This window comes from Phasianus colchicus, chromosome Z, assembly GCF_987193195.1.
Source record: "Phasianus colchicus chromosome Z, bPhaCol1.hap1.1, whole genome shotgun sequence".
NCBI lineage: Eukaryota > Metazoa > Chordata > Aves > Galliformes > Phasianidae > Phasianus > Phasianus colchicus.
Genome location: NC_143476.1, coordinates 18,014,389 through 18,026,419, shown reverse-complemented (window position 1 = coordinate 18,026,419; position 12,031 = coordinate 18,014,389). Strand labels below are relative to the sequence as shown.

The 12,031-nt window shown below is 45.1% G+C and overlaps 2 protein-coding genes across 3 annotated transcripts in view; one reads left to right on the top strand and one right to left on the bottom strand.

The window, feature by feature from the left end:
- Nucleotides 1-2,902, bottom strand: part of EFNA5 (ephrin A5) — a 203,676-nt gene extending 200,774 nt beyond the window's left edge. For both annotated transcript variants that reach the window (XM_031605036.2, XM_090132137.1), the window contains exon 1: nt 2,528-2,902. In XM_031605036.2, coding sequence (XP_031460896.1) covers nt 2,528-2,652 — 125 coding nt within the window. In that variant the 5' untranslated portion in view covers nt 2,653-2,902. The remainder of the gene's footprint in view (nt 1-2,527) is intronic.
- On the top strand, nt 2,666-4,923 carry LOC149912675 (uncharacterized). The gene is made up of 4 exons (XM_090131876.1): nt 2,666-2,686; nt 3,613-3,892; nt 4,273-4,487; nt 4,753-4,923. Exons 1-4 carry the CDS (start codon nt 2,666-2,668, stop codon nt 4,921-4,923), a joined length of 687 nt encoding a protein of 228 aa, XP_089988002.1.
- The last annotated feature ends 7,108 nt before the right edge of the window (nt 4,924-12,031 follow it).

The following is a 12,031-nucleotide window of genomic DNA, read 5'->3' as shown; positions in this document are numbered from 1 at the left end:
ACAACTTTCTGTTCATCATGCTCACAGTAATGATCCTATGGTACTTTTTAATTATTCTCGCAGAACTTTGGCAACTTTTCAAGAAATGTAATCTCAACTTTGTTAATGGACTAGCAGGCTCCACTTTCTTTACCAAAATACTGTTCACACGAGGAGCACTTTTCAAAATGGGCCGCTCATCAACTCACTTCTGTGTCTCTTAATAAGGATGAGATCTTTCTGTGTATTTGCTGGAGTTTCATACTAGGAAAACTAAACATGATGGTATCTGAGGTAAACTGAACCATTACGGAATTCTTGGACAATGTTTTCACAAAACCTCTCTTTACTCTGCCTTTAATCACTATCAACAGCATCAGCATTTCATTCTTAAACTGAATTAATTAGTCCTACGCTGGTTTGTTAATTCTGAATAAACACAATAAGGAGGTAAGCTGAAGCAGGCTGGCCGCGTTTAGGGGCTGAGGAATGACAGAATATTTTGCCTTCCCACTTCAAACTGTTATCTCACTGCACGCATTCCCACTTACTTCTATGTGTACAAAACCAGACCGTCCCTCTCTGAATCTGCCTATCTCTGGAGGCAGATAAATCACTGTGAAGCTGCTCCTACAGCACTGCTAGCTGACCCAAAAGTGCTGATAACCAAACTGAATTTTGCTTTCACCCCAGATCCTGATGAAGCGATTTCAGAAGCGCTCCCTTCCCTCCGGGTCTCCTGCACCAAACCCACCAGGCATTCGCCTGCTTTTCTATAGCGCTCATGTAACTTAGGAGGCACTCTGCTTAAAACAAAGGGGAAATGTACGCTGCTCTTTCTCATAGCCTTAACTCAGGCATAAACATGGCACGTCCAGATAGATGTTTCCATTGTGAGAGGGCAGTGAACGTTTTAAGAGAAAAATAAATGTTTGTTTTCAAATGGGAAGGTTTCACAGCATCTTGCGATCAAGCCTTCGTGCGGTTATTTGGAAGCATAACAAAACTAAGTTTTCTCTACAGTCTGCTGATGTTTAACACTGGATTAAGAACAGATTTCATTAACACTGGTAAAATACCGTTAAACTTATTAAAATCCCTTCAAATCCACCCAGTGCACAACTCTACCTTCCAGACAAGAGCTGGCCGTCCCTTCCCCTATCGCTGCCCATGTGCAGCTCCGTGCACTCATCACACGCAGGACCGCAAAGTTAAAAATCCTGAATGTAAGGTTACGTTTGAAGCATTTTATTTTTAGCTGCTACGCCAGCAACATGTGCAGATCATTTAGGCAAACCTATTTCTTTCAACAACCCTGCTTCTGCCCAGTGGGATTTGTGAATATCATTTCATTTTTTTTTTCCTCCAACATTTCGTTTTGCCTAAAGACCGCAGCAAAAAAAAAAAAAAAAGCTGCTTTCGAGAGACAAGCAAATTCTGAGACTGGTGGTGCTGCTAGGTGTAACTTTTCATCTTATTTGCCACGAACTATTTTTTTTCAAGAAGCAGACATAAAGAGAGGAAAACGTAGAGACTTAAAACTGCAGATGCTCATCACTCCCAGGCTCGACTGCTACTTCGGGTAAATGCTTTTTGTCTCGAGCTCTTTGCGCCAACCGTTCAGCGCTGCGGCGCTGAGAGCAGAAGGCAGCGCTGGAGCACGGGACAGACTGCTGCCTTTGCGCACTTGGATTATTCTGCCCGAAACTTCCTCCGCCACCTATTCTGAGGCCGCTCCGGAATACAGAGCAGGGGAGTTTTCTGCAGGCGACACAGATCTATTAAAAAACATGACCTGTGACAAAAATCAATGCGCTAATCTTAAACCAAACAGCGGTATCAGCGGCATAAAAAAGAGATAACCTAAGATAAAATAGCCCCAAATTTACTTAGACTGGCTTGACAGGTTTAAAAAAAAAAAAAAGTCTGCTCGCACGTACTGCAACAAGGCAAAAAACGTAATCCCCAGGTGACTTTTTACCCAAACACATTTGGAGCGGGGCTGCGATTTTCCGATACTAACCTGGAGGGAAAACTCCAGAAAAATTGCACGAACCTCCCTTTCCCCGGAAGGTTGGTGCAGCGGCGCGCACAGCCCGCGGCAGCCGCCCCCTGGGCACGGGCACCTCGGTGCGGGGCGCGGGCTGAGCGCCGCTCCTCCCGACAGCGCCGGCACCGCGCTCCCCGACCGGGCACCAACCCGCCCCGACGGGCCGCGGGGCAGCGCTCCGTCCTCAAGAGGGACTGCGGCCGCCGGCGGGCCGGCTCCCCGCTCCCGGCCGGAGTCGGAGGAGCTCCGCGGGGCGCAGCCGCCCGGCGCCCGCGGCCCGAGCGCTGGAAGCGCCGAGCTGCCGGGAGGGGAAAAAAGGTCCCCCCGCACCCCTCCCTCCCTTCTTCCCCCACCGCCGCTCGCAGCCCCGGCCCTCCGGAAAAGAAAGTTTTCCGGCCCACCACGCGAACGGGGGCAGCTCCCGCAGTCGCCGGGCTGCGGGGCGGCAGACCTGCGGCCGCTCCCCGCCGCCCCCTCGCCGTCCCCGTCCCCGCGTACCTGGGGTTGGTGCTGTTCCAGTAGACGGCGTAGCGGTCGGCCACCGCCTTGGCGCCGGGCTCCTGCCCGCGCACGCACACCCACAGCGCCGCGACCGCCAGCAGCAGCATCTCCACGTGCGGCATCGCGGGGAGACGAATGCGGAAAAATTGGGAAGAGGTTGGGGGGGACGGGGAGGGAGGAAAAAAGGCAGAAGTAAAAAAAATAAAAATTAAAAAAAAAAAACGAGGGTGGGAGGAACCGAGCCTTCTCCGGGTGCACGAGGGAGCGGGAGGGGATAACCGCGAGCAGCGGGCTCCGCGCCGCGCCGCAGCTAGCGAGGTGCTTGCGGCCGCAGCAGCCGGCGGGGAGGCGCGGCCGCGGCGCTCAGCGGGGCTCAGCCCGGCAGCGGGCGGCGCGCATTCACCGGGCGTCCCGCGCGGAGCCCCCGGCACGGCATGCACCGGGCGCCGCGGGGTGGTGGCGGCGCGGAGCGGGGCGCGGAGCGAGGTCTTCCCGCGAGCTGAGGGGTCCCGGCGCGGTGCGAGCGGGCCGGCGGCGGGGAGAGGGGCGAGGAGCTGCGGTGCGTCTCAGCAGAAAGTTTGTGCCTTCCTTCCCCGCTCGAATGCCAAACCAACAATGAGGGAAAAAAAAAATAATAATAAAATAAAAAGAAGGGGGGGGGGGGGAAGAAAAAGGAGGGGGGAAGGGGGAAGGGAGCAAAACCCCTGAGGAGTTTGTTCGCTGCGCTGGTGGAGTTGGGGAGCCTGTTCTGCAGCACAGTGTGTCTTGAAGGAGACTTTGTGGAGTGGTTTTCTCGTCCTTCCTGTTCCTGGGCGGTGGATGCACCAAGGGCTGAGCAACAGCAAAGGCGGAAAAAAAAAAAAAAAACAAGGGGAGGGAAACAGAAGGGGAAGGAAAAAAAAAAAAAGCGCGGCCAATCCAAGAAATATTGCGGCGTGGAAACCAAGGAGATGGAAATAAAAACTGTTTTATGAGAGGGCGTGGAAAAAAGCGAAGCCCCGGAGAAGTGCAGAAGCAGGGCCGAGCCGGGCGCTCCGGCGCGGGGGCTCCGGCTGCCGCCTCCCGGAGCGCAGCGGTGATAGCGCAGAGTCCGGTCCCGGGAACATCAACTTCTGCGGAAGGACGGCACCGTGAGCGGCGCGGGGGAGAGAGAAGCGCCCGCCCCTCCGAGGATTACATACGGAGATCGGGGAAAAGACGCGGCTCCGCGCGGTCCTGCCCGCAGCTGCTGCCCGACGCCCTCCGAAGCAGCAGCAGCAGCAAGGAGAAAAACGCACCGCGCCGGCAGGCAAATAAATAAACTTGAATGCAGCGGCAGGCAGGGAGGGATCGCGGAGAGCGATGAGGATTGGAGGGGCAAAAGTCAGTTTTGAAAAAAAAAAAAAAAAAATTGCTTTATGGGAGGGAAAAAAAAAAAAAAAAAAAAAAAAGCTTCGCGCAGCCACGCCCCCTCAGCAGGGCCGGTCCCTCCGCTGCGTGCGGACCCGGCGGCGGCGGCGGCGGCGGCCCGGGGAGCGGCGGCGCGGCGCGGGGTTGCGGGAACGCGCGCGTGCGTGCGGGAGGGCGGGGGCGCGCACCGTGCGTGCGTGCCCGCGCGCGTGCCCGAGGCGCGGGGCGGGCCGGGCGCTGCGTGCGGCTCGGTGCGGCGGGGCGGGGCGCACCGCGCTGTTTGCTTACGGATCGATTGTTTTTTTTTCCTTTTTTTTTTTTCCTTTTTTTTTTTGCTGTTTTTACACCCTTAGGACATTGGCGTGTAGCTCGAGCTGGGGGGAGGCGGCGCCGTGGGGCTCTCTTCCCCCGTGCCCCACCCTCCAAAACCGGACTGCTGGAATTACCGGCGCGGCGGAGCGCTGCCCGGCAGTCAACGGAGCTCGACGGCACGGAGCAGCGCCCGCGGGCACGGCGCGGCGCGAAGCTCGCACCCTGCTCCTGTGGGAGGCCCGCCGCCTCCGGGCAGGTGAGCGGCTCCGCAGGGCGGGGCCTCGCGGAGGCGGGGCTTCGCGGAGGGGCGGAGCCTCGCCCCGGGCCCCGCCGGCGTTGCCGCGGTGACGGCGGCCGCGCGGCGTCCCTGGCGCTGGTGCCGTTAGGAAGCGCCCTGACGCCCCCCAGCGGCGGGCGGCGGTGCTGCGGAGCGAGGCGGAGCCGTGCCGGGCGCCGCCTTCCTGAGGAAGGGTCGCGCCTCTTGGTTCTTGATTCATTTTCTGAAATTATTTTTCTCGCAGGGATTTTTTCTAATCGTGCAAAGATTAGTCCTCACAACCCACATTTCTCTTACTTTTTCAATGAAAACAGAACCAACGTTCCTGCTTTCTCTTGTGCGTTCACTAATGTCCATGAGTAGGAATGGGCACACACAACAGATGCCCAGCAATCACTGCTATTACAGACATTAAAAAAAAAAAAAAAAAAAAAAAAAAAAAAAAAAAAAAAGCTTTTTTTTCTCATTCCTTGGAGAAAAGTTTTCAGTTATGTTTGTTGGGGGAGGTTAACGTTTTTTTCTCCTTGTCTATATGCCTTGTGAGGAATATTGCAGAATATGTGATGTTTCTGGTGTTCCTGGGCGCTTTGGGTGTTGCACGCATACAGGTGTGTGAAAAGCTATCCATAACTGGGGAGGGAGGGAAGGGAAGGGAAGGGAAGGGAAGGGAAGGGAAGGGAAGGGAAGGGAAGGGAAGGGAAGGGAAGGGAAGGGAAGGGAAGGGAAGGGAAGGGAAGGGAAGGGAAGGGAAGGGAAGGGAAGGGAAGGGAAGGGAAGGGAAGGGAAGGGAAGGAAGAGGGGAAGGAAGAGGGAAAGGAGAAAAGGAAGGAAGAAAGGAAGGGAGAAAGAAAGAAAAAGAACGAAAGGAATAAAGAAAGAAAGGAAGGAAAGAAAGAAAAAGAAAGAAAGAAACAGAAAGAAAGAAAGAAAGAAAGAAAGAAAGAAAGAAAGAAAGAAAGAAAGAAAAGAGAGAGAGAAAAGAGGGAGAGAAAAGAGGGAGAGAAAGTAAGAAGGAAGGAAAATAAGAAGGAAAGAAAGAAAAGGATATGACAGGAAAATATCTTTTTTCTTTTTTTTTTCCTGCTTTGCTTAGCAAGCAAGCTGTGTGTGGCTGCTCGTGTCGGTTCATGGACAGTACAAACACATAAATCCTTTCGACAAAAGTAAGAGGGAGATTAATTCTGCATTCAAATGGGTAATACTTTAATGAGTAGAAGATGGCCTTTTTTTCACACCGTGACCCATCTCACAGACACACCAAATGCCCCGCGCTCACAGCTCCTAGTCCATTCTCTGCTTTTGCTTTTACACGATTAAACAATTACTGATTCCATAGTTATAAACTGCTTTTGTATGCCAACACCCTCTGCTTTAGCCTTCGTTCAGCAGAAGCATAAAGATAGATGACAAATGATTTCACATCAAACTGTTTTGACTGCAGCATTTAGGGAAAAAAATGGTATATAGGCACTGCAAGGGTCTGCAGCTGCCTGACAAGCTGCTGTAGCAGCTTCTGGATCTCCAGCTTCACAGCGCTAATCGGTATTTAACAGACACTTTACAGCATGTACTTGCTTGATAGTTGCTTAGATTTTCAGTGTATTGGATATACAGTGCAGCGGTTGCTACGTTGATTGATCACGTCCCTAAAAATAATTAAACCAAGCACAGCTCCAGGCATTGTCTCAGGGAGAAGTGATAAATCTGTAGATTTTCTTTTCTTACTGATTTCCTTTAAAAATATACATAGTGTTTCTGTCATTATTCAGCAATACTTACTGTCTTAAATAGATACAAATGACTCCGGGGAAGAAGCTCATCTGCATTACTCATGTAAGTAGTATTGTTAAAGTAATTTGTTTTCCTGATTTCACAGGCGCTATTCAGCACCTATGAAAAAGAAAACAGCACAGACAGTTCTATACAGTTTATTTTTCAGAAATTTGAGTAGAGTTCAGAAATAAAAGTAGTAGAACCCAGTACTGCTTTCTGTGAAGTTAACTCCACTGACTTTTACGTTATCAGTTACTGAAAGAAAGATAATGTTTTTCCTTATCTTAAAAAAAAGAGAGAGATTAAGTAAAGAATCCATCCAAAGAAATGGATACATACTGCAAATAATTTCAATTGCAAATTGCATTTCATTTTTTCCTTTGTTTTATAAAAGCGCTAATTTTAAAATTCTGTAATTCCATTTCAGTACAATTAAAAAAAAAAAAAAAAAGTTAGCAGAATGTTACATGCATAATTCTACATTTAGTCTGTGTTTAAAAATCGTCTTGATATTGTATATTAAATCTACCATATTAAACTGCATCTTCACTGTTTATCTGTTACATGCATTTTTCGTTGCCTGAACATATCAGGCTTCCTTACCTTTTTAATTGCTTTCTGATCCCATAAATCTGTTCCTAAAGCAGTCTTAGCTTAGATGCAATCTCAGCTTCAAGTTTTGCAAATTAGTAACTGAAGAGAATATTTAGCCGTTACAAATTCTCTCATCTATTTCAATAATTCCTGATACTGTAAGTTGTCAAAAAGTTATGAGGAACAGAATCTCAAACTAATTTCCATGTGAGAGGAGGAGGTTTCGAAGGCATAAATAGTACTGTTAGAGAGACTCACCGAGTTCTTTATAGATAGATGTATTAATCATCTGATTGTGGTGGACAAATATTGTCAGGTGTGAGGTTTGTGTCTAGGTGATCTCTCTGACTTAAAAATATGTTTTCTTTCTGAGGTCTATTTGCTTATGTGAGTGTACTGCACCCATTTTATTATTATTATTATTTATTTATTCATCTATTTTCTGAGAGGAATAAATAATCCTTCAGAGGAAAGCAGAACAAAATGGCTGCAGAATAACCTGACCCAATACTTACTTGTGTGCATCAGTATGTTCTGCTGGGCAGAAAAGTGGTATTAAATAAAGATTCTTGGTTTTCTTTTATTAAACTATCTGGCAACTCACTCACTTTGCTAACACTCATTTTCTACCTTATCTACCAGAGATAACATATATACCTGCTTTACTATATTAAGGGTCCCCAACTTTATTTCAGATATTCAGAGGGATCTTTGTCTTTAGTGGAGAAGAAAGAAAGAGAAAGAGAGAGGGAAAGGGAAGGAAGGGAAGGGAAGGGAAGGGAAGGGAAGGGAAGGGAAGGGAAGGGAAGGGAAGGGAAGGGAAGGGAAGGGAAGGGAAGGGAAGGGAAGGGAAGGGAAGGGAAGGGAAGGGAAGGGAAGGGAAGGGAAGGGAAGGGAAGGGAAGGGAAGGGAAGGGAAGGGAAGGGAAGGGAAGGGAAGGGAAGGGAAGGGAAGGGAGGGAAGGGAGGGAAGGAAGGAGGGAGGGTAACACAAAATATACAAAAGAAAGGAAGAGTAATACAAATATATAAATTATAAGCAACTTTTGGGGGAATATTGTGTAGAGACATTTTCAGGATTCTTAGTGCATTCAGAAAGCTGTATTTCTTTAAGCGGATGGTTCTCAAGAATTTATTATTGTTTTTAATGAAAATTGTCTACAATTACCAACGTTGTTTTCATTTCAAGGTGTCAGTTAAATCCTGCTTGTTTGCCTGAACAGTCAAAAGAATTCAGCTCACAAATTAGGCAAGAGCTGTTCACCCTATATCAATTCCGATATTAGTTTGAAAACTTTAAAAGTGTAATATAATGAGGGAAAATATGAGGAGAAAGCAGAGCATTTCCTGGCTTCGTGTTGATATTTTATGATTTATTTATTTATTTATTTATGTTTGAGCTAAAAGAATTACAAGGAAAGAAGTTTTCAAAAGTGGAGGAATGGTTCTTAGAGACAATGTAAGAATCTACTTTGAAGTTTCCATGTAATGTTCCTCCATGTATATATCTCTTACATGTAATGTTCCCTCCATGTGTATAGCTGTCAACTTGGCTACAGTGTGTTACCATTCAGACTCGTGTTTGCCTATACAAGTGCTTTTTTCCTATTTGTGAGATATCTAATTATGAGGAATTATGTTGTTGACATACTCTCAAGAGCTCTAAATTCCTATCTATATGAAGTTGAAATATTTTGAGAGCTGTTATTTTGAAAGTCCACGTGAAGGCTTTCATTTCTGCCAGTCAAGATTCTCCGTACAGTTTTGCGCTTACAAAAATTAAAACCCGTTATACTGATTTGTCATTAGCATCAAATCAATTAGAATAACTGAAATTGCCCAACGATGACACCAGAGAGAGAGAATGCATGGATATAATCTATAGTTTCAATTTTTGCAATTCATTCAAGCTCTTCTACAGTGTCCAAATTAAAAAACAAAAGATCCCTTTAAAGGTCTTTTGAAAGCTGCTGCTCAATCAGAAACTCCTATAGAGCCAGTATATTAAAACAATTTCAATTTTGGTATTACCTCTGTAGGCTCAAGTACTTGCAGGGTGCAATAAATATTATGTAGATTATGCAAAACCAAAGTATAAGTTGTGAAAATCAAATGTATTCAGCAAACAATATGAATGTAGTTATCCCAGAGATTCCTGCCCACTCCTATGTGGGTATATGAAGCTCAGTATTGAACTATACATGTTACACAAATTATGTTACATCAGCAGGTTCTCATTTCAGCATCTGTGTGTTGCAGTGATGGTATGGCAGGAATGAAACCAGCCAAGGTAAATAATAATCCTGTTTAACCTTGTGATATTTTTATGTGATATTTTGTGATATTTGCTGTTTAAACGCACATGCTGAGACCTGGTTTTTTGAGAATCCACATGATGGAAGTTAGTTTTTCAGACGCTTTCTGTACGCTGAGCGACTGCAGCTGCATACTCTAGAACAGCAGTGTTTGCTTAGGAGTGCTGCTTTCAAGCAGGCTTTTCAAAACAGAAAGTTGTTTTAAACCAAACCAACACTAAGGAACAATAACAACAGCATAAGATAACCAGAAGAACAAGATAAAACTAAAATACTGAATTCAAAATAATGTATGACAAGAAATAGGTGTTTTCAGGTGCTTGTGGTTCTTCTTGCAGTAACACATTGATCTGCAGTACCTTGCTAAAGGGCATGCTGTCTTTTGTCTGTTGCTTGTTGTGTGGGAAGGACGGCTAGCTGTTTCTTTTTTCATCTGTGTTCAGATAAGTGGAGAAAAACAAGCAGTAGAAGATCACGGCAAGGATGGACTGCTGTCATCATTTGGAAACTCTGTACTTGACTGCCTCTGAGCCCAATGTGGTATATATGATTATTAATTTTGATTATCAGTAACACACATTATGAGAGTAAAATAAAAAAAAAATCCCAAGATAACCTTTAACACTTTTTAGAATTTAATCAACATTCAGGATCCAATTTAAATTTGCAAAACTGCAGTGATTATTCTTGTTGCTCATTTCGCATATGAATCATAAACCATCAAATCATAAACAGTTCCAATCTGTTGAAAAAGCCCTGTGCTTGCTTGTGCGTATCTTCCAGTGCATAGCAAAGTCTTAGGCTTTGACATCAATCCCTCCTCATACAGCACCACCTGTCAACTAACATTACTCACATTAGTGAAAATGAATCAACAGGAGAAAAAAAAAAAAGAAAAAAAGAAAACCAAAGAGCTGCAAAGTAGGTTATTAGAGATCATACTGCAACTCTGCTCTCTTTGCTCTGTTACGTAGCACAGGGCACAGCTAGAGTTTATGATCTGAAGACAGCTCTCGGAAGTTTGTATGCAAAGCTAGCTAAATAGAATAACTTAGTCCTTCCGTCTAAAAAATAAAAGAGCTTCTTTGCTAATGCAGGATTTGTGTGCATTACTGCTAGGGAGCCATTTGCGCGGGATTGCTTCCTTCTGCAGAAGCAAAAGTGAGTTCTTTTGTGCCATGGACAGCTCATGCCTGATGTGAGTGGCTGTCTTCAAGGGGCTGTCAGCATGGCTGGAAGGCCACCTCTGCGCACAATGGCTGCAGCTTCTCACCACTGCTTATTTGTTTTGTAGGTAAAACTGTTCCATTGGTCCTGCACCAATGGAACGAAGTTCCTCATGTGGTGGAGAAAACCTTAAAAAAGTGGTTAAAAGCACAACAGAAACAGGGCTGATATATTAGTTACAATTTATTAGCAAGCAAATTCCGGGGAAGTCTCTTCCCCTGTGAGGGATTTTTCTCAAGGATGAGAAAAATCGCAGAGGCTTCAGTGACGAAAAACTGAAGAAATGTTTATTTTAAATGATGTGAAAGACAGTTGCAGTGTCTTCCGCTATTCTCTTTGTACTACAAGAGAATTCTTTGTATTGAATGGAAAAAACAATTCTTAGAATCAGAAAACTAAAAGAATCACAGAATCATAGAGGTTGGAAGGAGCCTCTGGAGATCATCTAGTCCTAACACCTACTAAAGCAGGTTCGGTAGAGCAGGCTTGCAATCCCTAGAGCAGCTTGCAACCCATCCTTCCGTTTAAAAATATATTTCGACACAGCTTGCGGAGTAATGATTGAAGAGTAAACCATAAGTGTTTAAATAAAGGACAAGTAAGGTCTCACATTCATGGCCAGGTTCCCACCATTTGCAGTCCAATGTTTGTGTCAATTCCAATACACAATAAAAAGACAGTAGTCATCAAAGTCATTTCAAAAGACAACTGAGCCACAGCTTTCAAGAGACAGGCATGAAAGATGGGAGGAGGAGAACATTTTCTTTATTACTGAATCAGTTACGTCTAGCAGCATATCACTTCTGCTGCAAATTTCTTAGGCAGCCTTCTCCTTTACATACTGAGTTTGGCTGACTCTTGAATTCCAATAGATTAGACTCAGCCAAACAAGAACATAGCAGGATTAGCTGCCCTGTGTGATCTATGCCAACAAAACAGACGTCAGCTTGACAAATGCCAGCCTGATAATGGTCATGGAAAGTCAGATGCAGAAAAGGAATAAGGCTTAAGTTTTTAAGGCTGCTTCACTAGACTTTGATTGTTGTCTCATCATGAGAGAAATTGCTGTGGATGCAGTAGAGGATGAATTTATGAAAAGATTGCAGAAATTTGAATGACACCTTCTGCTTTGTGCCCATTCTAAGTGAATATTATTCTCGTTGTCATTAGCCACTCAACAGTCTCACAAAGCATCATAACAGTGAAGAAAAAATTAATTATGAGAGGGTTTTTTTTTTATCCCTAGATCTTAATCTCAAAATATATGAGGCCACACAGTTGACTCAAAAAGAGAAAAAGTACTTCTTTTGGCACTCATAATCCTTCATTTCATTATGAATTTTTAATGTGTTCCATCTCAACTTAGCTTTTGCACAGATTTTGCACTACTTAATGTAAATTGTTCATGACAATATTACTTTTCAAAATTGAAATCACAGAAATCTTACGTAGTTAAGAAATTAATTTCACATCTTTTTGTCCATCACTTGCTTTTACTCTCCTTTATCTTGGACTTCTGCCTTATGCACTTCAAAGATATGCATCTTATATTTGACAATGGAAAGGTGTTCTCAGAATTAATTACATCAAACTCTCATTTCAAAGTGAAGAAATC